The following is a 27,605-nucleotide window of genomic DNA, read 5'->3' as shown; positions in this document are numbered from 1 at the left end:
GGCCGTTATGCGTTATTGTTCCTGTGCTTAACAAATGAAAAAAGAACGATGTTTAATAACTATAGGGGGATATCTCTGACTAGTATATTTTTTTAAATATTCTCAATTTTGCAAGTCACACGAGTGCGGGAATGGCTTGAAAACAATGATATACTTCGGTTTAAGAAACGACAAGAGTACAATAGAGGGCATTTTTGTAAATGCATTGGTCAATGGAATCGTGTATCGAGAAAACCGGCAGCTGTATAGTGCTTTTATAGATTTTTAAGGCCTTCGATCTCATTTATTGGGACGGACTTATGTACAAACTTTTGCGGCATAATATGTCATCTAAATTTATAAGATAAGTAAAGTGAGTAGTGTTTCGTTTAGATTGTGTAGTAACACACGAATAGAAAATCAGTGTTATCACAAAATTAAAACTGCCTTTTATCTTTCTGGATTATTTGATAGCCATACTGTAATTAAACAGAGTGAGCCTTTATCACCATTATTATTGTTCGTAAACGATGTATATGACTATTTGTATAATAATTCTACTAAATATGTAAATGTCGACAACATAAAATTATTCACGTTGCATTTTTATTCTCTTACTCAGCAACGGGACTCCGGCGTCTTATGGATAGATTTCATTAATATTTTAGCAAATAGGGTATGAATGTGAATACTAGCAAGACTGTAGTTATGATGTTTAATAAAAGTAAAATAAATATAAATAGTGATGTTAAATATAATTTTATTAAGCTCGAGGTAGTAAATAAGTTTACTTATCTCGGTGATTTAAGTTTCTATTCCATTGCCCAGCTGGGATTTGTCCCTGACTAGACACTTTCTCAATTTAGAATACCACATACCCAGCTAGATATTCGATCCCGGCTCGATATTCGCTAAAGATCGAATACGGAATACCCACCTGGGTGTTCAACCTTGGCTCGATATTCGCATTATTGTAGATGCCCAACTTGGTAGTAGAAACTGACTCGATGTCGGTTAAGTTAAGCCAATCGTTTAAGTTCGCATACCCATTACCCAGCTGGGTATTAGTCCCTGGCTAAATATTTGCCATAGTTTGATGAACATAATCAATCCCCAGCAAAGCATTGCATTCTTACTGTTCACAAAAGTTCGATTACCCAATAACCAGCTGGCTATGTGTCCCTGGCACAACCCCTGGCTCGAAATTCTCTGACGTTCGAATAACCAAAACCCATCTTGGTATTTGACACTGACTCGATATTCGCTAAAGCTTGATTATCTATAACACAATTGTTATTCGACACTTGCTTAATATTTGTTCACCAGTATCCAGTTGGGTGTTGGTCCCTGTCTCGTTGTAAGTTTAGCACATACCAACTCAGCATAATGAACATGTATTGAACTGTTCATTAAGTACGGTAAGATAAGTTTCGCTGTTTCGCATCTCTATTTATTATCGTAATAAACATGAGCCATTTTCACAGAAAAGGTCGCTTTTGTGGTATTATACAGTGAACTGCATGTAAAGTAGTGTAAGGTTTTCCGGCGATAAAATGAACTGAGTTAAAATGCAGCTTTAGATTTACCTCGAACTTACCTGCATTTTGGGGGGAAAATGTGTTGTACATAATTATAATATATCGAAACTAAAGCTGCCCTCTATTAACCCATTTATGCCTAGTGGACTCTCCCATCCTTCTAAATTGGATCAATTTATTTCCAAAATTAGGGATGTCTAGTATATTTATTAATTATTTTATTTCTATATTTAGAATATTTGTTACAGAAATTCCTTTAAGCAAACAGCGCAGACTCTGATGAGACGCCGCATCATGCGGCGTCTCATCTGGGTCTTCGCTGTATGCAAAGGACTTTTAATTAGACGCTAGGCATAAATGGGTTAATATAAAATGTTTGTAACAAACTTCCAGTATTTACAATAATACAATTTCAATGAAAAGTACGTACGCAGCACGTGCGCATAAGGATCTGCGAAAGGAATACCCGTTTAAATCGACTTTGAAAGTGTAATGTTTGGGATAGACGATACAGGAAATATCGTCTGCTCTATCGACCGACATTACAGACATGGTATAATGCACGATATGAGTCGTAAACAGCATGTTTGCTACATTTCGAAATGTCCTTATCAGCCATAGTTTAAATGCATTACATATAAAAACACATTTAGAATATGTGCTCATTTCAAAATAAACATTCTATAAGAATAACGGAAAGGAACTGTTCGTAACATAACTCAAGGAATATATTAAAAGCAAAAATGGATGGTGAGTGTTAGTAATGTTTAGAATTGGTTGCAATGTTTGTATATACAGTTATCGTCGGTAGTGTATTAACTTAGGAACAACAAGTATGTATTACTTGCTTTGTTATGAGTATGAGTATCACTGATGATACTATTTAATATACTTTAGTCGTGCTCTGTGAAAATGGGGTTTAGAGGGATCTTTTCACGCTTTGATAAATTGACAAAATTATAAAAAGTTGTTTCAGATTCGCAAATTTTCGTTTTAGTTATGATATTTGTGAGGAAACAGTAATACTGAACATTTACCATGGTCTAATATAGCCATTATATGCATCTTTTGACGATTTTAAAACCTAAAAATTATAAAGCGTTGCAACGCGAAACGATTGAATGATTTGGAGAGTTCTGTTTTTGTCGTTAAATTTTGTGAAACTACGAAGATTGCTTATATAAGGTATAAAATACGTTAAGTGAGTGTACTCGGCGGAATAGCTCAGTAGGCTAAAGCGTTTTTACTTCAGGACTCTGGCAGGACTTCAGGGGTCACTGGTTCGAAACCTGGTCCGAGCAATGTTCTTTTCCTTTTTTTAATTTTATTCTTGATTTTTTACCGGAGCTTTTACGATCCAATGTTTACATTTATCGATATAAAGCATTTAATGAATAAGTTAAAAAATGCCAAAATCTGTGAAAAGGCACCTTTAATGCATGTGCGTAAAGTGTCATGGACGACACTTTCTGCCTAAACTGAAAGTTTGCGAAGAAGAGACTTTCTGTAAACGAAAAATATCATAACAGCGGAAAGTGTCGTCCCTGATTAGCTAATCTGTGACGACACTTTGCATTAAAACCCCCTTTTCACACAGCATGGCCCATTTATAGCTTAATTCGTGTTTTATTTCTATATTCGCCTTAACACGATCGGTAATTAAGGTTAAACAACCTATACAGTTTTCAATCGCAGGTGTGCGTAGGCCAAAACAATAAGTTGTTTGTTATCTTAGGTAAGTTCAGTCGGCCAGACGTTTTCATATTTCAGTTTACTTTAACTATGCACAAGTTAATTCTGACTTGAATAAGTGTGTTCAATCGTAGAACTCTTCCAATTATCTTTGCAACCCGTCTTTTGAGCATGGTGAATGTTATTATGCGAAGTCTTTTGAGCATGGTGAATGTTATTATGCGAAGTCTTTTGAGCATGGTGAATGTTATTATGCGAAGTCTTTTGAGCATGGTGAATGTTATTATGCGAAGTCTTTTGAGCATGGTGAATGTTATTATGCGAAGTCTTTTGAGCATGGTGAATGTTATTATGCGAAGTCTTTTGAGCATGGTGAATGTTATTATGCGAAGTCTTTTTAGCATGGTGAATGTTATTATGCGAAGTCTTTTGAGCATGGTGAATGTTATTATGCGAAGTCTTTTGAGCATGGTGAATGTTATTATGCGAAGTCTTTTGAGCATGGTGAATGTTATTATGCGAAGTCTTTTGAGCATGGTGAATGTTATTATGCGAAGTCTTTTGAGCATGGTGAATGTTATTATGCGAAGATGACCGAATGAACAATCGCATTCTCAACCTGGAATATTTCAAAACAAAGTAAAACAAAGGTCGGTACAATTAGGTTCGGTCGGATAAGCGATAATAAATACCTGTTTCCAATCAATTTCACGCCATAATACGTTTACTTTATACTTTTTTCTGGACTGATGTACATAAGTATTTTCTCCATGTCGATCCATCTTCTCTGACATGTATATGGACCGTGCTCTGTGAAAAATGGGTTAAATAAATGTGCGCAAAGTTTCATCCAGATTAGCCTGTGGCTAATCAGGGACGACACTTGCCGCTTTAATGATATTTTTCGTTCCAAGAAAGTCTTATCTTATCAAAAGTTAAATTCATGCGTTAAGTGTCGTCCCTGATTAGCCTGTGCGGACTGCGTCGGCTAATCTGGGGCGACACTTTAAGCACATGCATTAAACCCCCTTTTAACAAAGCGCGGCCCATGTGTGTTTTGTTTTTCAGATTCGGGGACAAGTAGCTGCTGTGACACTGGAATAAGCAGCACTAGCGATACAGGTTGTAGCAGCACATGCGATGCGGGCTTTAGCAGTACATGCGACTCAGGGTTTAGCCACAACTGTGACAGCGGAACAACGAGTGGTTTTAGCGACACCGCATTCAGCTATGCCAATTTCACCGAGAATAATTATGCACACGCGAACTTTCAGGATTCTTTTATGCACGCGACGAACGGTATATTTCCCGCCAATAACGGATACATGGACACTTACTCCATTTCCTCGGGCCTTCCCCCTCCGTTCTTAGTCTCACATCACGCGGTGCGCTGTCCTGGAGACTCGAGCGTGTACATCGGTCGCCCCATGGTGATACTGACACCATCACAACAACACAATATGGTAAATATAACAATATATAAGTTTGGTGTTCGCATCTTTAGCTGACAAATTAAAAACATGTGTTAGAAAATGAATTTTCCGCTTAGCTTTCCGAGTTGATATAATGCGTTTCACCGCCCCTTTACCCCTGCATGTACTGACTAGTTAACACCAGTCTGATCGTTTTGTTATATATTAACAGGTTACTACCTGATCGTTTTGTAATGTACCCAGGTGAGACTTGGAATAAAATAACGATCATTGTCGAGCTGTTATTTTATTCGTGTCGAGCCTGATATACCTGTTATTTTCTATATCATGCGTTAGAGAAAGGATTACTGTAACAATGATAGTATCAGGTATCATGGAGGTCAAACCTTACAACTGATTTACAGACAAGTACATGTACCTTTTTCAGATGCAAAGGGAACTAATAAAATGCATCGGGGGTGTTGTGTTTGTGCTGGTCCTTGCAGGGGTTATCACAGCAATTATCATGGCGGTGAAATATGCTTAAAAGAGGTAAAGCTCCAAAGTTCAGCGCAAATGAGACGAGTCTCAACGCAAAAAAATAGATACCGGTCGTCAAAGAATACAAGACAATATGCGAGACTTTTAGAAGCGTCGTTCGACATTGAGATGTAGCTTGTGGTTGGCGTTGACATACCGTACATGAACATTTCAATACACCAATTCGTGTGGATGGAGTTGATATACCGTACATGTACATTGCAATACACCGATTCGTGTGGTTGGCGTTGACATACCGTACATGTATATTGCAATACACCAATTCGTGTGGATGGCGTTGATATACCGTAGACGTACATTGCAATACACCAATTTGTGTGGATGACGTTGATATACCGTACATGTACATTTCAATACACCAATTCTTGTGGATGGCGTTGATTTATCGTAGATGTACAAAGCAATACAACAATTCATGTGGTTGGCGTTTACATACCGTACATGTACATTGCAATACAACATTTCGTGTGGTTGGCGTTGACATACCGTACATGTACATTGCAATACACCAATTCTGGTGGTTGGCGTTGACATACCGTTCATGTATACTGCAATACACCATTTCGTGTGGTTGGCGTTGACATACCGTTCATGTACATTGCAATACACCATTTCGTGTGGTTGGCGTTGACATACCGTACATGTACATTGCAATACAGTAGTTCGTGTGGTTGGCTTTGACACGCCAAACATGTACATTGCAAAACGCCATTTCGTGTGATTGGCATTGACATACCGATCATGTACCTTACAATACACCAATTCTTGTTGGTGAGTCGGTTGTACTGGAATGCTCAAAACAATACATTTGTACAAAGTCTGAGAGTTTATGCATCAATACTATGATTCCATAGGCATTACTTGTATGAGATGGTTGTTTATCTGTCTATCTGTGATAGCGTATGTCAGGCTTCTTTTATGTCGAGAATTGAGTCAGTGTATTCGAGAGTCGCTACAGGGCATTTACTTACGATTATGCTTGTGAGTACCGGTGGTACATGCTTTTGGCTATTGATTAAAAAACGCCCTTAATTCAATTAATACTTTCTTTTGTGCATGTCAATATTTGTTAATATTGATTGATATCCATTTGTTTGGTTTATTTAATAACTAATTTAGAGCAATATATAATGAATATGTTTGACTTAAAAGAGATTTTTACAAATTTTAATACGCTGGTGTTTTCACCTTGCAATTCAGAACAATATATTATAAGTGCAACTTTTTATGAGTATTCTTAAAGATCGTCATACTATAGTTTGTATAAGCAATAAGAAATATTTGTAAGCAAAACTAATTATGTACCATTTGTTGTTTGAGTGTACACTTTTTAGCTTAGGGTAAAATTTATTTGCAATAAACAAATAACCAGTAATATTTTTATTGTTACACGTGTTTTTCATATAAATAAGTAGCGCTGTGGAAATATAGGACTGAATGCATGTGCAGTCCACACAACCTAATCAGGGACGACACTTTCCGCCGGGACTGGATTTTCTTTTAAAAGAGACTTTTCTTTAAACCTCACCTCACGTTCGTGCATTAAGCCCCGTTTTTGTAAACGCGGCTCAAATATATACGCAGGTGACCCTGTTTGGCTAGATTTATGGAATGGAAACCATCATTTTGATTATTCATTTGCTTGACACATGTCCACAGGAAAATACCTTGCACAATAATAAAACCGCTTAAAGATATTCAAAAGGGTGATAGCTATTGAAGTAGCCACAGGCGTCACCCTAGAATAGTAAAAGTATCGGAATCAAAGAGTGGGGAGCCTCAATATTTTATCATTCGACATGATATAATAAACTTATTTTCGGAAAGTTAGCATTATCATCAGCATCACCACTACCATCATCATCATCACCGTAAGCATTCCCTAAACCGGCCCGGCCATTTTGGAGAAATGAGGGACGACGACCCTGCGACCCCCCGCCATTCGGGTCTGTCATGGACTGCATGGATTAACTCATAAATTAGCAGTCGTCGGAGACACTTGTGTTCAAAGGCTTGTATCCTGCATTCTGTTTCCGCGTGAAGCGTCCAGGTCTCGCAGCCACACACTATGATTGAAACTACTAGGGACTTGGTGAGCCTGTAATTGGTGGGGAAGCTGATGGAGCTTCTCGTCCACAGCCTGCTCGGTATGGCCGTGCCTGCGGTCGCCATGGCAATTTGTATTCGGACCTATGCCGTACATGTACCATCCCTTGATAGGGTTGCTTCCAAGTACTTGAAGCTGATCACTTCTTCCAACTTCTTGCCGTTCATGGTGGTGTCTGAACTAGTGTTGTTCGTAGTATTAACCATAATATTTGACCTCTATTCCCGTATGCTACTGCTCTTGCATAGAGCCTTGTGCTGAGATATTTGAGTTCACTGCTAAGCCTTCCATGAGGTAAACGTCTTCAGCGAAGCTCAAGTTGGAGATGGGTCTGCAACCAATGGAGATAGAGGTGTGGTGGTGTTATGCATTATCGTCTCAATTAAAAAATTACACAACGCGGGGCAAAGCAAAATTTACCGCCGGACACCCACGGATGCCCTGGAGAAGTAACGCATCTGCCCATTGAGAGGACTGCGCTGCTCGCATTTTCGTAGAGTTCTTTAATGACTTGCATCAGCCCTTAGTCGATGTTGAATCCCATCAGAACCTTCCAAAGCCCATTTTTTAGAGTCGTTGAAGTTGTGACCGAGCTCACGTTGGTGTGTCCACTCCTTCGGCCACTCCTTCTCCTCTCAGATCCGGTGGCATATTGGTGTGTCGCCTTTGCCCCGTGCTTAATCAGCTGGGAAGGAATATTGGCAACTGCCGGAGATTTTCCTGCCTTCAGACCTCGAAATGCCTCCTCCACCTCTGCCTTTAGTAGGATGCAGTTTTAACGGAACACGCACGGTTGTTTCTGATGATGTGAGTCACTGATGTCGTGACTTGCCAATGACGTCAACGTGAAATAAATGTATTTTATTATGCGCACGTTCATCCATACTGTAACCATTGACAGTGACCCTTAAATGATAAAACAAATTACGCTGTTATGTATACATGTATACCTCCATCACGTGCGTTTAAACTTTGAAAAATAACTCAAACATAATTTAAAATAGTGTTAACAGCGAACAATGGAATAAAAATAAACAACAAACGTAGGTAAAGTGTAATAGTAACATCATAGATTCAGACGCTTGTCGATAATTTTGTTGTTTTTTCTTCCCATTTTGGTAAAATTTCTCAAAATCATGTCTTAATTTGGCGAACATTTTAATGAGCGGAATGCTTGTTTACGCTCGATCTCTTGGATTAAGTTTACTGTTTATACATTACATGCCCCGTATATGACAAGAAAAATAACATTGAGGCCCACTTATATTTTTTTCAATAAATACAAGAAAACCTACCGTTACCTTTTTGTAAATTCACTAATTGCACGTTTGCCGTCGAAATAATGCACTTCAATCGCTCGATGTGTCGATATGTTTACATAAGCAAATTGAGCGGAATGATTCTGTCTTCAAAATTGGCAATACAATAGTTAGCGAAAGATTCATTGAAACTACCAGGTTTCTGCCCGATTTATCATTGATTTAAATTTCTGTTTATTGTTATATACCTTCGTGTTTAAATTTCCAATTTGATATACTTTGAATGCGTTTGTTCGGTTCGAACAAAATTCTTGTGTTTTAATGCCTGCTGCAGAAGTGTATGTGATAGCATGGAACTACAACTCTGCGCCGAGATTGGTTTTCGGTGTTAATGCCCTGGTATACGTGTACACACTTCGACAATCGGACCTCCTGCGAATTGGACGATATGTTTTCACAAGTAAAGACGTATCTTACAATACGCCATTTTCTATTCCGTTCATTCTAACATAACATTTATCACCTCTATTTTGATAATTATTTTTATCCAGAATAGTTAATTAATGTATATTTCTTGGCGAGCATATATTCAATACAAACTGAAGTAAGTGCATGTTGTTTTATGTAAGAATGTTTTTGTAAATACGAACCCAGACTATGCCAAACCTTGCATTAGGTTAATCCTTGGAGCTAAACACTCATTAAAAACGTTTATTAAAACATTATAGTCGTTCATATACAAATTATTATGCCGAAAATATAACGGTAATAATCGTAAACTATATTGTTTCATTGATCCCTTAGTCATGGAACTATTACACAGACTTAATTATGGGCTATGACACCGTTTATAAAAAAAACACTTTTATATTAATTAATATAAATTCCACTAAATATCAACCGACCATAGAATGGGTATATAATTTAATCTATAAGTTTTGTTCGGGACACTATGGATCAAAGCGTCTTACATTTCTTTTACCCTCTGTTTCCCTGTTTCCTTCAATAAAGTCCACGCAAAATTAAAGTTAAATATTTTAAAACATGCATTAGATGAAGGATTACTGTATCGATTAAATTCTAATAACTATTGGCATCTACTCTCAACACTTAAAATTTACGTGCATGTAACGTTAGTACTTTTTCGGCGTAGCTATCTAACCTAGCTTTTCACCTTAGATGACCTTTGTAATCGCCCAATATATTATTATATAAATATACAAGTTCCCGCCAGTAGGACAGAATCTGTTCGAAATAGAAAACGTGCAATCCACAAACAGTTATCACATTTACATTAATAGGTAATTCAATTGACTTTCCATTTTTTTTAAGTATATGGTATGAAAAGGGATACTGCAGTGCGTTTTGAAACGATGTTTACTGCATGTTCACTCTGCGGCAATTTTGTCGATGATGAAAAGGCTTGAGGGACAGAGCAGTTTGACACTTAACTTTCGATATCAATTCAATTTGTTTGTGCCTCTGTATATTTAGAAGATTGTCAGCGCCAAAGTGTTTTCACTTAAATGCTATTTTGTTATATTTAGTAATTAAAACCATATTGCATTCTGGGCAGTAGTATATTTTAGATTATATAAGTATTATTGCTTCCTATCCTGAAATTCGTTTTGACAAAGTATTTTTAATTGTTTTCTACATTAATCGTTAAACATGTAAAGGTAAAATCTTTAAACAAGCCGTCGCTCAAACAGTATAATCGTTACCTCACTTAAATTCACTGCATTCCATTCATCAAGGTATCGATGTCAGTTCGTGGTCAGTAAAATAATCGTTATATAAACGCTATCAAATTAACAAAGTGATCTTCAAGTTTATTTTGACCAGAAATACCTTAAATGAAGATATTATAGGCGATACTATTAGGGTATGTCAATAATAGATTATTCATGTGTTTTCAACAATACCATGATATGTACTAGTTTTGATTAATTTAATAAGAATTATTCCACCATATTGACCAATTTATTAAGCATGCGAATTTATCTAGTAACAATCGAGTCGAACAACAACGTCCGACAACCCACTAAAACATGTCTGTTCTAATAACGCGCGTATAGATATTTCAAATATGTACGGATGACTCGTGTATGACCGGTTTACTTAAATGTTTTCGTTTCATTTCCATTATTCTAACAAATAAATAATGCTGGAGGCAAGTAGAGAGATGATATGTATAATCGCCATTAATTGTAACCGGTAAGTTTCTTTGTGAAAGTCCACGGCTTTTAACTTCGCTAAAAATGGATCGGGACGAAACTCATACTTCATCTGCGAGTCATTTAGGTAGACTCGGACAACAAATGTCAGGTCAATATCTTAAAGCGTTTAGAAAAAAGTCCGGACAATGAAATGCCTGATAGACAGACGGACGGACGGACAGCCCGACTTCTACATGACACCCTGCAGGATGCATAAAAATTAGCTCTATATCCGAAAGCGTTTCGTAAAATAAAACCCCGAAAACGGTTATAATCGAGAAAAAACTTAAATCCATGGCCCATAACTTCGCAAAAAAATCAATGAACCAGAAAGAAAATCATACTTCATTTGTTAGTTATGTAGGTTGAATCACACACAAAATATCATATAAATATCTTAAAGCGTTTTGAAAAAAGTCCTGATTTGAAATGCCGTAGGACAGTCCAACAGCTGTGTTAAAGATCTGCGTACGGTCCGGTTTTGTTATGTATTTGTATATACATGTATGCATTAAATGTAGATGAAAGCAACATATGTACAGAAGAAGAGAAATGAGGCTTGAATTAATGATAAAACTTCGAGATATATTCAGTACTTCAGATATGGACATTGGAATGTGCAACCAGATAAAACACCGTATAGACTGAACTGACCCAACACCATTCAAACAATGGCATAGAAGAATACCCCCGGCTAGGGTTGATGAAGTGAGAGCCCATTTAGAACAGCTAGTATCATGTGGAATAGTCAGACCATCGAAATCACCATTTGCATCGCTCGTAGTATTGGTAAGGAAGAAGACAGGAAAGTTAAGACTCTGTATATAGATTATAGAAAATTGAACGAGAATACACATGTACGGTGAAAGATAGCTATGCTCTACCAAGAATAGAAGAAGTCCTAGACTCATTACATGGAGCCCGTTATATAAGAACAATTTACATGAAGTCAGGATACCGCCATGTCGAAGTTCAGGAGAATCATAAGGAAAGAACAACATTTACCGTTGAGAATCTTGGATTCTGGGAATTCAACAAAATGCCGTTCGGACTCACGATTAGCCCCGCTACATATCAGCGACTGATGGACGATTATTTAGGACCACTCAACATTAATATATGTGTAATATTCCTTGACGATTGTATAATCTAAAGTGACACCTAAGAACAACACTAAGAACGGATTGATGAAGTTTTCTACAGTAAGCACCAGAAAAAATACCAATTCCTTAAAGATCGGGTAAACTTCCTTAGGCATGTAGTAAGCAAAGATGGACCTAACAAAAAAGACACTATATGACATCAATAATATTTAATAATTCGAAATAAGCCACAAAATCTAACGCAACAACCCGTAATTGATTTGCGTGGGAAGCAGCTAAGAACAGATCAGAAAAAGGCATTGTCTTGCTTTGATCTCATTGATACAACTCTTTATCTGTTATCAACACCAGACACAATTAACGCCGTATATATTTTTTTAAATATATTTCTTGTTTCATGTGCAAAGAATAAGGAGCGAAGAGTTCTGGTTTAAAAAAAAGACATTTCTGTTTCAGATGCAAAAACACAATTAGCGAAGTATTCTGGCTTTTATTCATCGGGGGCCATCACTGCAATCTCCGTTATAGTGTCCAGACAAGTTGCCGATAGCAACAGGCGAATCTCTTTCAGCACAAATTTTGACAAAACGCAACACAGGACGAAAGTCGTTTACGAATGGAAGACAGAATGTTAGACTTTGAGAACCGTCGGTCGAGCGTTTTGCCATGGTGAAAACAATAAAGGAGCTGTTTTAGACTTGAAACAGTAGATTTAGTGATTTCAAAAGTAGAAAACAAAACTTAAAAGGGCTTTAACTCACGATAAAAGACTAGTCCATACAGCTGGAAATTGCATATATATTTTAATTTCGTCCTAAGCATCGTGATTATAGTTTTTTAGTATTTAGTATCACTCCAGGTCGTCGAAAAACGTGAAGGACTGTAAAACCGTTCATAGTTGACAATAAAAACCGTTGATGAGTTTTGTGAACTTTTTTTTGTGTTTATTACATGTGTATAGATCCCTGCTGCAGTAGATGTCAATCTGAACGCATCGGACAGTGGGCTACACCACACCGACGATCGCCGATATGGCGGAATTGTCCGAGGAGTCCCGATTGCAGTAGATGTATGGTGGACGAACCAGTTATCGAACACCTAAGAAATTACGTTCAATTACCTTAAAATTGCAACACTTAAAATGACAAAAACATTTTGTTTTAACTAATGACTAACAGTTCAATCATTGAATGATTTATCTATAAAGTTTTCCAGCAAACTACCTTCAAGAATTCATAACAATGATTCCCTGATTATTGTCACCTCTAGCAGACAAAACAAAATGGCGGCCGATGTAAACATGACCTATTACCCGACACTTCATAAATACTACTCCAGTATATACAAAGTCACATGACTATCAGGGAGCTAGTCAACTCGTACCTAAGTCAACTCGTACCTTCGGTCAACTCGTACCCGATTTGGTCAACTCGTACCCGATTTTTGGTCAACTCGTACCCCCACTAGTCAACTCGTACCCGAATTGGTCAACACGTACCCTCCTGTAAATTATTTATATATATCAAAGACGTGAAATATGTTTTTGTATATGTTTTTGATATGAATATTGATAAAGGTTATAAAAAAATATTAATTTTTTTCAAAAGTAGACTAGTTCATAATTTTTTCACACGTGTATAATTATAAAGGACGTGTTTGTCGGCGTTTTGTTTGATAAAATGTTGACTAATAACACCTTTATGACAACAGGACCGTCGGCGATTTGTTAAACAATTTGTTTGTCGTGCATCTAAAATGACACGCGCGGTAGTTGTCGGCATTTTCTTTGATGAAAGGTTTGATTGTAAACGCCGCATGATGACTTAACCAATTAAAAGTATGGTCCACTTTGAAGTTAAAGGAGTATGTTTTTCTCACTTTTATATGAGTAAATCCCCAAATTACAATATAAAGGCTTTGCAGATTGGCTTTAATCATTTCTCCCTCATCGTAAACGGTCTACCTGATGCCGTAAAAGACTCAGGAATGGTTATCTCCCAGTTTGCCGATGACTCAGGCACTTGGTTAAAGGGGTCTAACATGTTACGCCTGCAAAAGAGGGCTCAAGCAGGCTTAGACTCCATACGGAAATGGGCAATTGAATGGGGATTCAAAATTTCTCCAACCAAAACAGTAGGAGTACTATTTGGCGAACAATTTCAGCACTCTTTGGACTTAAATTTAGGCGGCACCAAAATTATCTTTGAAAAAGTGGTGAAATTTCTAGGTATGTACCTAGATAAACAGTTAACCTTTACTCACCACTTTAAATATTTGGCAGAAAGGTGCGAAAGGGACCTAAATTTAATGAGAATGTTAAGAGGCACAGGTTTCGGATCAGATAAAAATAGCCTCTTAACACTCTACAAGTCCCTTATACGTCCAAAGCTAGATTATGGAGCCCAAATCTATGCATGTGCTAAGCCAAACGCCCTAAAAATGGTTGATGCCATTCAACACAAGGCCCTAAGGATAGCTCTGAGAGCCCTAAACTGTACACCGGGTGCACTGCTAGAGGAGGAGGCCGGTGTGTTACCTCTTGACTTGCGTAGAAAACAACAGTCCCTCAATTTCTGGGCCAGGGTTAAGTCTCGGCATGGTTCAAACCCCGTAAACAAACTTGTCGGGACTGGCACCTTCGTCAAGGGGAAAATACTTAAGCGTAAGCATGTCGCCCTACCTTTTGGTGCGAGTATTAGGACCCTGGTTGAGGATGCCGGTCTCGACAAGGTACATGTAGCAGACCTGAGGCCCTCCAAGGCCCCCCCCTGGACACTTGGACCCATTGATGTTGACCTATCACTCTCTAATAAAATAACGAAAACTGACTTGCCACAACTCATCAAGTCAGAAGCTCTCTTTCTTATAGATAATATGTATGCTGAGCATCTAAAAATCTACACTGACGGCTCCAAATGCCCTAACTCTGGTTTGGTAGCCAACTCTTTTGTAATCCCTTCAAAAAACATTAGTAAAACGCACAGGCTCAGCAACAATCTCTCTATTTTTACAGCAGAACTTTTGGCAATTAAATTCTCTCTGTGCTGGATATTGGTCAATAAACCTACTAAAACTGCTATTTTATCAGACTCAATGTCATCTCTTGAGTCCATAAAAAACAGAAATAGCAGATCTAGGCCTGATATTTTAGCTAGCATTTTGGAACTTCATCAACAGTGCCTAGATAAATCTTTAAAGGTCACATTAGTATGGTGTCCAGCACATGTCAACATCAGTGGGAATGAACAGGCCGACAGGGGGGCCAAAGAGGGCCTCTTGAGGGGGGCCGTAGATGTTGGGGAACCCCTGGCACCTTCTGAGATCTACTCCCTGACAAAGAAATTTGTTTTGGGCGAGTGGAATCTCCGGACCGACAATTTGTCTTCCCGTCGACATACTTTTACTAGACCTGCGAAAACCCTCAGGCCGCCTGACAGATACTCAGCAAGCATTGTGCTTGACAGAGCCATCACGCGCCTGAGGATGGGAACCACCCTATTACCCGGTGGCGCAGGAAAGTATGTCCTCGGTATAGACCCTGCATGTCCTAGGTGTCAGGAACCTCTCACTGCGCCCCACATGCTGCTACACTGTCCTAACCATAAGGCGCAGAGGGACCACCTCGAAGCTGCATTGCACTCCCATGGACTAGTTTTTAACCTTACCAACGTGCTAGACCCCAAGGGAGCAGCTAGGGGCCCGGTCTTCTCTGCCCTCGCCAAATACTTACTAGATTGTCAGATAACTGACAAAATCTAGGTCATTGGGGGAGGGAGAGCAGCCAACACCCACCTAATTATACAGTCTTGTGACTGTTTTCTTTTAAAAATGTGTAATCTCTGCACAAACCTGATGTAATCAAATAATTGTGTTGGATTTGTGTCGCTTTTACACAACCTTTATTTTAGTTTTTAATGGGTTTATTGTTCTACCCCGCCCTTTCTAAATCAGGCCAATGGCATTGACCTGGTCTTCTTTATTTTAATTCATTTTTTATGAGAGCATGACGTTAGTCCTCCATTTACATTTTTCAGTCTTTTAATATAATCATATTTTATGGCATTTCTTACTACAAGAAAGGACGAGGCTGTCCAGTAACCTGGGATTGTTGGCTGCATTGCACCCCCTCCCTTCCTCTTTGACACCCCACCCTTTCCCCTTCAAACTCGAAGAACCATGTCGGACTGGAGTGCACGGTGCAGGGCCTTATACCATTATAAACACCTATTTAGCCCTATCTAGGACAAGTATTGTCGACCTTGTTGAAAGTACTAATCTTGTACCTTGGAGTACATTAAGGATTATTATAACTGCTATCTTGTGTAGCAATTTCCTTATTTTTGTGAAAACTGCTATTTTATATAGCAAATTGCCTTAATTTTATTATTATTGCATTAACTCATGTTAAAATTGCTACTTTAATAGCAAATATCCTAATTTTTATATTAAATTGCTATTTTATATAGCAAATTGCCTCGGTTTTACTGTCTAATTGTCATTTTGGATACCATATAAGGTACTTTAGTATTATTTCCTCCAATGTTATCATCAGTATACTAATAAAATTGGATAGATTAGAGCTTTTAGGGTTTATCTTAACGTATCTAGGTAATATTTGGTCTTTTTACCATTTTACATCTTACCATTATCAATTTTCCTTCAATAGTATACAAACTATTTTTCATTTACCGTGCACTCCCTCTGGTCCAGGGGAAACAACCATTGTAGACTTCATCATCACAATTACCTTAGTACAACTGAGTGACACCACCCCTGCTGGCTCTTCTTTTCCCCCACCCACATCGGCCTACACTTCCATAAAATCTCTCCTTCTTTCAACCCTCCAGGGTGGCAACATGTATTTTAAATATATATATGCATATAGTCCTGTACATATTGTAAATAATGTACATCTTGTACAAATTTAGCTGTCTGTCTTATTTTTAACTGTAAAGTACATTGTCTTACCCTTAATTTTTATGTGGCCCTATGAAGGTGACCGTTTGGAGACACGTAAGTTATTGCCCTTAACATATAAGGGTTTATTACTAAACCCTCTTTTAAATATTGTTTTAATGCCACTCTGGGGGGATCTCTCTTTCCCATAGCCCAATCCTCTTTAAGTTCCATACAGACAGGGTCTTATGTTGGAGCATTACGGCTATATTCCCTGTCTGCAAGTGTTCAACATTGAGCCACATACATAAACTTGTACTCATTAATTTTTTATCAACTCAATACTCAATTGCAATATTAATATATAATTGAGAGTTACACACTCTATGTGATATCATATATTGTCTTTTTTTTCTTTTTTTTTCCTTTCCTTCTCATATAATTGCATTTGCACATGCAACTTCACTCTACATTTGAGAGCTGTTAAATCAGGCTCTGTCATCTCTATTAATAAATGTTCTTAGATATAAACATATCTCTCTTATGATTAGATCTTGTTGTTTGGCGCTTAGCTTAAACTTTAAACATACACATAAAAATGGTACTTGGCTATGCATGTAAACATATTGTGGCAATGTTCAACCACTTTGTGATCTGGAAAACCCTCAAATATTATTATTTTGTTACACAAACATATTACACATCTGTGTATTCCTTTTTCTATAATTAATATATTAAAATAGTCCTATTTGGATTCAATTTTTAAACCACAGATCACAAAGTCTAAAGACTCCAACAAACCCATTGCAGTATATACTGAACAGTGGGTCTGGTAATGATGCTGCCACATACAACAGTATGTGTGTTTTCACCATCTTTACTTATAAAAATTGGGCTATTCTTTCTCTCTCTCCTCCTTAAAAAACAATACAAAGAATAACATACAATAACAACATCATATGAATGATATAAATTAATAATAAGTACAGTATACTAAAAAACAACTTCATGTTCTTTTGTATTAACTCAATCTTTTTCTTTCATTTATATTTTTGCATATAAACCATTATTGTTTACTTTTTTAAAAGTACAAAGTTAGCCGTGGGAAAATCTATTTTAAAAACGGATTGACCTACTGGCAATCCTTAATAAGAAATTTCGGCCAATCAGCGCCATCGTTGTATAAACGCATCAACCAATTAAAACGCCGCTTTTTTAACCGCGTTAGGCCTATTCACTGTATAGCACTGCGTCTTTTTAACGCTTTATATAAAGGTTATATATTTTTAAACCAATAGATTTTTATTAAGGCACCGCACCAACACTGCAAAGTTTTATATTTATACCAATGGTACAGCCCAGTAAAATCGGGCTGTCCATTTTATGGCCGTTTTCGGCTTTTTATGCAGAGTTCTATGTTAAGCAGTGTGCTCGGGCAATGGTTTTTAACCGAAGTCCCGAGGGTAAATAACCCCAATAGTCAGTCGGCTTTAATCATTAATCATTAATATCTTGAAACTAAATACGGACTCTGTGTTTCGTGTCTTGGACTTAATTTCATTTATTGTTTATCGTGGATTATAATTTAAAAGTGTTTTGTTTAATTAATCTGCTTCATCATGGATGAGGGAGATAGGGACTGTGTTTGTGTTGTTTGTGGACATATTGTTTCCGATGAGTGTAACAGGCCCGTACCCAGGCCATGGGCCCAGGCCCCCCCCAGCTGGCTGTCGAACTATGATTTTTTTTTTTAATAATCGGCCCACTGCAATTTTTTCTCTCGTGCAAGGGCCCACAGTACACTTTCCCTCAAAACAAAAGAGCAGCTATGTTTTATTGTCCATGATAAACAAGGGGATTAACGCTCGCCAATCGAGATAAGCCTCTAGGCAATGTTTTCTTATCGCCTTGTACACACATCCCCGATCAGTTCCCCATTGTGATCATGAATGCTTCATCTATCAATGGTTGATGTAACATGTATTTTGATAAGTGCAGCGAATGGAAGCAACTGCTACAGGAGGTCGTAGACTATGGTCTGATAATTGCCGACTCAAAACCTTTTATTTGGCATTTTTAAGTCCCAATATATACTTTTTGCATTGAGAATAGGGCCCTGAATTTGAACCGGAACAAAAACACTGACAAAGGTATTAAAACTGAGTATTTATAATTTTTGAAAGGAAATCACTGAAAAAGACTATGATGAGATAGTTAACATGTTTGTTTAAAGGAAAAACAGATTCATAAATTTGCCGAGAAACAGATAAGAATTTGGCAGAATTCAGTATTTAAAATTATTGAGTACCGAGAATTGAGTAATATCAACCTATTAATGGCTCATTGGTAAAAAAATGAAAATTGAAACAACAAATCGATCTAATTATATAAGTTAACCTGATCCAGTGTAGACAAATATTGTATAATTAAATTATCTCTTTCCTTGAATTTGTTTGAAAACAGTAAAATATGTTAAATTGATTATTTAAGACTTTCATTGTTTCCCCCAAAAATTAGGCATTTCGCGCAATTTTTTTCCTCAAAAATGGCAAGGTCTTTCCCAAAACATCAGATTAAAAAAACCTGTGACGTTATTGATTTGTGAAAAAAGTGGTGGAAGCAATACGAGAGTTGATGTGGATAATCGTCAGTTTAAACCTGTAAGTTTCGGAAATCTAAAGCTTTTAATATTGTTGTGAATTCACACCAATGTTTAAAGCTTAAGACTTCCGATTTACTTGTTATATTCCATTAATTCATATCACAAAATACGTTTTTTATAAGCATTAAAATTCACCTTGCAAAGTGCCAAATTAAAAAAGTATATATATAGGGAGGGGGGACCCCTCCCAAACCCTCCCCGGTTGGGCCCCCCAGTAAAAAAATCCTGGGTACGGCCCTGGTGTAAGGCCATTATGTGCGATGAATGCGATAGATGGCAACACAGACACTGTAAATCTGGTAAGTAATCCCTTTATAATTTTTTTATCCGACTATCACGTGACCCGGACTCGGCGAAAAAATCTGCGTCTGCTGAAATAAAAATTGCAAACGGAAATATGATTTTTGGTGTGTAAATGCACGTTTTGATAAATGCATTCAAAAAGTAATAGCAAAAAACACACAAAACGGTGTAAATAACAATAAATGCATTCCTTTAACCTGTTTTTGGCGCATTTGTTTCAAGCTAAGTAGGCAAGTAGGTCATGGACTTCATGTGTGACCATTTGTTTATCAATGTGACGTCATGCGCACTTTTGCGCATGTGCATACAGAACCAAAACAAAACGTCCGATATTAGGTGCTGTTCGATAACAGGTACTTACACGATATGTGTTAATTTTTGTAAACTAAAATGTATTCGGAAAAAAAAGTTTTTTTCACAAACGTGTTGCAAAGTACGAAATAAAGCCCATCTGTAATAAATTTATAAATAAATGTTGAACATAGGATTAACTTGTGCGTGCACAGTTAATGTAATGTCGACAATGGCCCATCGTGTTACGGTTGGGTGTAGGTTTGTACAGTGTTGAAACGAGGCCAGGAAATTTTCCTTTTTACTTCGTCTTCGATACTTTCTATTTATGTTTTAAAATTACAACCTAGAGTGACATGGGTATTGATTACAAGTCAATGAAGGCAGACAAGTGAGTATTTGAATTCTATGCTTATTATGTAATTTGTTCAGTTAAAATGCATTTCCGTTTAATGTTTTCATTCCATTGTGACATTGTTAAATGTTAAGCAGAATCAACTCGGTTATGTTTAAGTTATGCTAGTGTGGTTTATACTATTTATAAACGCTTTAAGTTCATTGAACCTATGTGAACTTTTTGTCCAAACGGAAAATGGCTTTGTAGGCCTAATGTTTTTGTGTTTTGATTGTCATGTATGTTATATGACAGGGTTTTTTTTACTAAGAAAGTGACGCCGATATTCGGCGTCTTCCCCTACCAGAATTTTTCCCCTAAAAATACCATTTCCCCTCCAAAAATATAATTTTTCACCAAAATATTATATTTTACCCTCAAAGAAATGTTTTTTTCTTTTGGGAAGTCGACACTTATCCAATTTGTATCATGTACAACGATCTCGCTCTCTCTCTCTCTCTCCCGAAGAACACTCAAATCTGGGAATCTCAGTGATTCTATATATAGCTCTTAAATAATGTCATCGAAACCGGGCAACTAATCGTATTAATCATGTGACTATTTTACTGGATTCCAGTCTTGCGCGAGAAGGGTGTTTCGTCAATTAATTACCGGAAACCAGTCGAATTTTCATCCGGGTTATGTGAAAGCCAAGATATAAACGTTAAAACAGAAAAAAGTCTCACAATTGGCGTTCATACACGAACAAAATAAAACGTTCCGACTCAGAAAATATCAATTGCGTTGACACATTTTTTAAGAATGAATCATCAAAAACCGTTGAAACCCAGCAGGATTCGGAGGTACATGTAATCAACATCGATTAATACTGTCTGATTATTGTGAAAGTGAAAGTAGACAATCGGCAGCTGCCGCACCTTTCCCTTCCAATACTGTAGCAGATCTAGATTGTCAACCCATTCATCATGAAATTGAAATCATAATATTGACATCGTTCCCCGGCCCCAGTTGAAAACATTCCCCATTATTAGATCTACACCTGCAACTTTATTTAGGACTTTGACTTTAATATCATACTTGTTCATGTGTTTAAGAACAAAAAGGTCAGAGACATGCCTCTTTTTCTAAAAAAAAACCCTGAAGTCTGTAGGTGAGTTATAGACATTGAAATGAAGAGTTTTTATTTTTTCCCCAAATATGTCTCTTTCACGCTCGATTTTCCCCTTTTACCCAGCGTCCAGCGTCTTCCCTTTTTCTAAAAAAAAACCCTGTATGATTTTTTTTCATGGACATCTTCATAAATAAATATATCCACGATTTCCCAAGATATTAAATGTTATGACATTAGATTTGTGTTACATAACTTCTACTAAAACCTACCTGTATTCTTCTCAGAAAAGGAGCATTTCGTTATTGATAAATATCTGTCAATGTCAACATGATTTTAAACAGAAAACAGAATGATTTCATCAAGGTTCAAGTCATTGCTTGGCAGTTCCCTGTCAGTGTCAGATTAGTCACAATGATTTGATTTTGAAATAATCTACTTCTTCTTCGTACTTCCTGCAGTCAATTGCTGACTATAACAGGAAGGCCTGTCAGGGCTTGAAATTAACACTCGCACACTCGCAAAATGACATTGAAAAATACCGATTGCGAGCCAAGATTTAAGCCACTAGTATTTTTTTGCAAGTAAAGAAATAGTGGAAAAAAACCCGAGTAATAATGCTAAATTCGCTCGACGTCGTGAACGCTAAACCATAGGTCAATTGATAGAACGTCCGAGTACCTGTATGCGTAAGGGCGCAACTTGTATGTGGACTTGTATACTTGTAGTACAAATACTCGGATGGTATTGGTACAAAGAACGTGAAACAGTCGACTATTCACATGTGTTCATTGAACTTGATCAGACATGGCGTCAAAGGGAAAAATAACTAGTTTCTTTTTGCCTACAGACAGAAATAATAATACGAAAGATTTAGCAAAGTAAACCGTTGAGATGCATTTTGCTGACGTCGCACTCAACTCACGATAATCATAGCTGATTTTTTTCAATAATTGAAAACCCATTACAAAATATCCCAAACTGACACTTTAACTTTGTTTTCTGAGTGAACACGACACACTTATATTTGAAAACAATACCCTTATGGTCAAAGGAACTGATATCTTTGTATGATTGCAGAAATAAAATGTGTATGTTTAGTACTTTTTATTTTGCTTTAATAGTACTAAACTAATGTCCAAACGTGTTTTTTTATGTTTCCAGCAAAATTTGCAAGAATGTTTTTGATTTTGCGTGTTGGTATTAAAGCTGCTCGCAATTTTTTGCAAGTAGAAAAAAAGTAAAATTCGAGTCCTGCCTGTTATAGGCAGATATGGACGCTGTTAAGTCCGTTTCCTGGGAAGAACCAGTACGTGGGTGTTTATGGAGGAGATAATCAGAACGCTCCCCGAGTAGGAAGCGAACCCACAAACTCCCAATCGCTAGGCGGACACCTCATCCACTACACTACCTCGACCTTGAAATCAAAGGCACCATTTAAATCTACAGTAGAATAAATTAAATGTTTTTCCATCCTCCTCTATCTAATCTATGATTTAATAGAGAGCATCCTAATTAAAACCTCTGCATGAAGTGGTCTTTATTTGGCATAATACATGTAACCCCATTTTTGGCCCGATTTATTGCAAAAATTCTGCTATATTCCCAATAGCAAAAAGTATACTTTTTTCACTAAACTTGCTAAAAAAATTCCTTATTGGAAAAAAACACTAATTATGTCAGCTGTTTCACTTTAAAAAAAGCTTAGTCCCATAAGGTCTCTTACGGGTTTTAAACTAAACCTTGAATTGGCATTATTTGTTTGCAGATATTCTCCGTGTTGTACAGGCGTTTATTATATTTGCCATGACATTCAAGCGTTTTGTGATTCGGCTGAATAAAAAACAAATTGTCGCAAAAATCAAATATAATGGGAAAAGATAATTAAATTATCAAACAAAATCGACAAGTACAAGTCCTCCCATTGAAACTCTTTCCATTGTTAATGATAATAATTTAATCACAAGTGACTCTTTTGCATCATCATTGTTGAATTCTAAAAGCAAAGTGCTGACTGATATTCAACATGTTGAAAGCAGTAGTTCTTCAGAAGAAGTTTAAGCATCTCCAAATAAAGAACAACTAGGAAAATAAGTTTGTGAATGAAGACTTTGTGTGAGCTTATTATGTGGAAAACTGTTGATCATGATCATGGTGTTTGTGATTAAAGATGTTGAACTCTTTTATTTAGTTTCAAATTCCAATTTATTTTCCCAGTTTCGTGAAAATGCTGATTAAATTCAAATGCCATGGGCTATCTTCCCAAAAAACTGAAAAAAAGAGAAACATTTTCAGTATTTTGGGCAACCTGTCCTAACCTAGTGCAACCTGCCAGGTGTAGATTGTTTAAACAAAATAACCTTTGTTTTTGGTTGAATACCAGCGAATTCCAAATAGTTAATTTGCAACTAAAACAAGGTAAATGCGAGTTATGCGAAAATATTATCTGACATTTCCCTTATTCTCATAGTATCAGCCCTCCTCATTGTATCATGCCTTTGACAAAACCCCTCAAAAGTGTTGGACAGTAAATGCTTTTCCATTTTTAGACGTTAAAATTTATTTGCTGTTTATTAATGACTTTGAAAGTAGGTCATGTTTATTCCAGGCCGATATTATGATTACACGTAATGGTGTTAGTTTGTTTTTGGTTTATTAGTTGTTTTTTCAAATGTTGTAAAAGCCATTTTTTGTGATTTAAAAAAAAGAGGAGAAACAGGAACAAAGATTTTGTTTTTCCAATAAGAAACTATTTATAGAAAAAGAACATGCACATCGTAACAAACAATGGTCAAGTTATTTCCAAAGAATTTGTCATCATCAGCTGTAAAGTAGTTCTATGGTTTTGTGTACAGTTTGTTTTTTCCACCATTTTGGGAATGGGGCTGGGTCCCTTATTATCGGGTAAAATCACGCCCTTTTGACTAAAAATGGGAAATAACTTAGTTATTGTTGTTTTGCTAACAATGCTTCAAAATTGAGAATAAAAGTGTTTTAAATATTATATTTACTTAGGTTAACCCTTTTAGTGCGGGAACCGAATTTTGAAGGCCTTTGCAAACAGTTTGGATCCAGATGAGACGCCACAGAACGTGGCGTCTCATCAGGATCCAAACTGTTTGCTATTCTGATAGTATTCTTTGAAAAAAATTGAAGAAAATGCTAATTTTATCAATTCTGCAGATGACATTTTAGCAGACGATAAATTTCCCAGCATGCAAAGGGTTAAGCCTATAAAGCTTCAGTGCTCCAGTTAGGATTTGAAAAGGGCAGGGGGGCTTTTTTGTGAAAAGGGCACTTTCGACGCGCAGTATATTGTCAAAAGGGCACTTTCGACGCACAGTATTTTGTTCGAGCGCGCGGATGTTTCTGGAATGCCTCCTATTGCATGTTAATTTATATGTTATAAATAATTGTATTATTCCCATTATTATTAAACCATTCAAATATAATGTCTAAAATGAGGATCAAAATAATTACAATGAAATTAGAGATTTATGAATTATCATATGTACAAAAAAAAAAATATATATATTTTTTTCTTTTTTTTTTGAGAGGGGGGGGGGCAGGGCGGGGGTACGGGGGGGCAGGGCGGAGGTTCGGGAGGGCAGGGCGCGGCGCCCTTCGATTTAGGCCTAGCTGGAGCACTGAAGCTTGATGGGAGATGAACTAAATGTTGTAATAAAAAAAAAATGTTATTTTGAGCTCACCTGAGCAAAATGTGGCAGTGCTAATGATGAGCGTTTGTGATTGCCTTTTGTCCATTGTCCCTCGTGCGGCATCAATATTTGCCTTGTTAACGCTCAAGAGGCCACATTTATTGTCAGATCTTCATGGAACTTGGTCAGAAGAGTTGTCCCAATGATATGTTGGACGTGTTCGAAAATGGGTCCGGTTAGTTGGAAATCATGGCCCCTTGGGGGCGGGGCATTTTTCCTTATATGGCTATAGTAAAACCTTGTTAACACTCTAGAGGCCACATTTGTTGTCGGATCATAATGAAACTTAGAAGATTTGTTCTAATGATATCTTGGATGAGTTCAAAAATTGTTTAGGTTGCTTGAAAAACATTGCTGCAAGGGGGTGGGGAATTTTTCCATATATGGCTTTAGTATAACCTTGTTAACACTCTAGAGACAACATTTATTGTGTGATTATCATGAAACTTGGTCAGAAATGTCATCCCAATTATATCTTGGATGAGTGAAAAAAGAGTTCTGGTTGGTTGAAAACAACAGCGGCCAGGTGGCTAGGCATTTTTCCTTGTTTGGCTATGTACATGTATGGCTATAGTAAAACCTTGCTGACTCTCTAGAGTCCACATTTGTTGTCCATTCTTTATGAAACTTGGTAAAGTCCAAAAATGGTTCTTGTTGGTTGAAAAAAATGCAGAAGTGGTTAGAAGATTTGTTCTAATGATATCTTGGATGAGTTTGGAAATGGTTCTTGTCTGTTGAAAAACAGAAAATATGGGGAAACATGTATAAACATGTATAAATCTTTATGGAGGAATCCGCAGATATTCAGAGTTAAAAATTGCAGATTGAGGGTCCTTGAAGGACGAGGACGCTATGGGCAAGTGCTATATGACATTGCATTAATTTATCTTTATTTTATTTTCAAGGTAACATGCTGTAAACATCACCAGAGAAGTTTGTTAAATCACAAATCACCTTCACAGGTGTAAGGTGAAGTACAGAACACTGCCAGGGTAAAGTGTACGGGTGTGGGCGAGGGGTCAGAGCGATGGCGGACTGTGACCCCGAGACGCTGCTGGAGTGGCTGCAGATGGGCAATGGGGACCTGCGGGACATGCAGCACACAGCCCTCGAGCAGCTCTGCATGCTGCTCCTCATGTCGGACAATGTGGACCGTGTGTTTGAGAGGTGAGAAATAAATGCCTGGAAGACTCGTTCTACTGGTTTCCCAGGTCAGATTATGGGATCTGATACTTTCCCAAAGCTGAATATGTCTTTTTCCCCCAATTGTTTAAAAAAAAACGTATACCAATTCCTTTTGAAAACAGCAAAAACATTTACTAAGAAATGTTCTATGCGATGACATTGTTTTAAGTAAAATTGATAAATAACTTGGACTTTTGTAAACAATTATTTGGACGACGTATTTCAGAATTAATCAACAATGAATTTGTATTTTTATGGTTTTATTAACTAATCATTTGATCACTAATGCATTTAAATCTTAGCTCAGACTACAGTCTAATCAATTTTCAGAGTTAAAATTTTAAAAAATCAGAAAAGATTGTTTCAAAATAAACCAACAAATTATCAATTGATGCCTTCAGGTAAATGGGTACAGTACTGTAACACAGCTTCAAATCTCCCTAAGACCTTTGTGAAAATAAAACATCCTGCTCACGGTTTTAAGTTAGGTTATTCTCCTGATAACCTGAAGTTGTATGTCCATGAATAAAAAAATAATAGAAAAAAAGATTGCACGCCTTTAAAAAAAAAATTACTTTAGAAATTGACTTAATATAACTGATAGCTTTTAGGTGGTCTTGCACTGGTTTGTCACTAATTATAGTACTCCGTGTTACATCGTATAGCGGAGTACTTTTGTCCTGACGGACATGAGAAAACAAACCGGTTTTGCAAGTTTGTTTTGTGTATTGCTATTTATAGAAATAAATAGCGATAGAAATCAGTTCTAGCGAAGGCGTCAACGTGGCAAGATCAAATTCAAATTCATGTTTTGTATGAGTACATTTTTATTTTATTTTTATGTTATGTATATGCTCGGATAAAGGCCGTAATTCCGATATTCTGAAGAATGGTCTAAGTGCATTGCTACGTGCCCCACGTTTCTTCCTAGGTAGGGCATAAACCCACCATTAAAGGGAGTTGTTCGTGGGCGGCTACCATTCTTGTGACGAATATACAGTCCAACCCCTCTTAAGCAGCCAGTCAATGGAAACAGCCAAATTGGCTGCTTAAGCGGGGTGGCCTCTTAAGAGGGGGTTGGGTCATAGGGAGTCTGGAGTTGATGAGTGCATGGCCAACTGTTCAATTTTTGTATAAACAAAATGGTAAATATGTGTACATGTACTAAACAATGTATAGACTTAAAATACTTTTATTTCTTCCTATCTAAAATCAG

At 37.0% G+C, this 27,605-nt stretch overlaps 2 protein-coding genes across 5 annotated transcripts in view; both read left to right on the top strand.

Annotated features, from left to right (window-relative positions):
- Nucleotides 1-2,027: 2,027 nt before the first annotated feature.
- Nucleotides 2,028-12,570, top strand: LOC127869334 (uncharacterized). Of its 2 annotated transcripts, none has more exons than XM_052411830.1 (3): nt 2,028-2,267; nt 4,278-4,672; nt 12,327-12,570. In XM_052411830.1, exons 1-3 carry the CDS (start codon nt 2,261-2,263, stop codon nt 12,342-12,344), a joined length of 420 nt encoding a protein of 139 aa, XP_052267790.1. In that variant the 5' UTR covers nt 2,028-2,260; the 3' UTR covers nt 12,345-12,570. The 2 variants fall into 2 exon arrangements, with proteins under 2 accessions (XP_052267790.1, XP_052267789.1); XM_052411829.1 differs by lacking the exon at nt 12,327-12,570 and adding an exon at nt 5,070-6,516.
- Nucleotides 12,571-20,269: 7,699 nt separating this feature from the next.
- The window catches only part of LOC127869319 (E3 ubiquitin-protein ligase HECTD1-like), an 85,694-nt gene continuing 78,358 nt past the window's right edge, over nt 20,270-27,605 (top strand). For all 3 annotated transcript variants that reach the window (XM_052411774.1, XM_052411775.1, XM_052411773.1), the window contains exons 1-2: nt 20,270-20,413; nt 26,110-26,371. In XM_052411774.1, coding sequence (XP_052267734.1) covers nt 26,232-26,371 — 140 coding nt within the window. In that variant the 5' untranslated portion in view covers nt 20,270-20,413; nt 26,110-26,231. The remainder of the gene's footprint in view (nt 20,414-26,109; nt 26,372-27,605) is intronic.

Source organism: Dreissena polymorpha, chromosome 2 (genome assembly GCF_020536995.1).
Source record: "Dreissena polymorpha isolate Duluth1 chromosome 2, UMN_Dpol_1.0, whole genome shotgun sequence".
Classification (NCBI taxonomy): Eukaryota; Metazoa; Mollusca; class Bivalvia; order Myida; family Dreissenidae; genus Dreissena; species Dreissena polymorpha.
The sequence above is the reverse complement of the archived record's forward strand: the minus strand, read 5'-3'. Positions and strand labels throughout refer to the sequence as shown.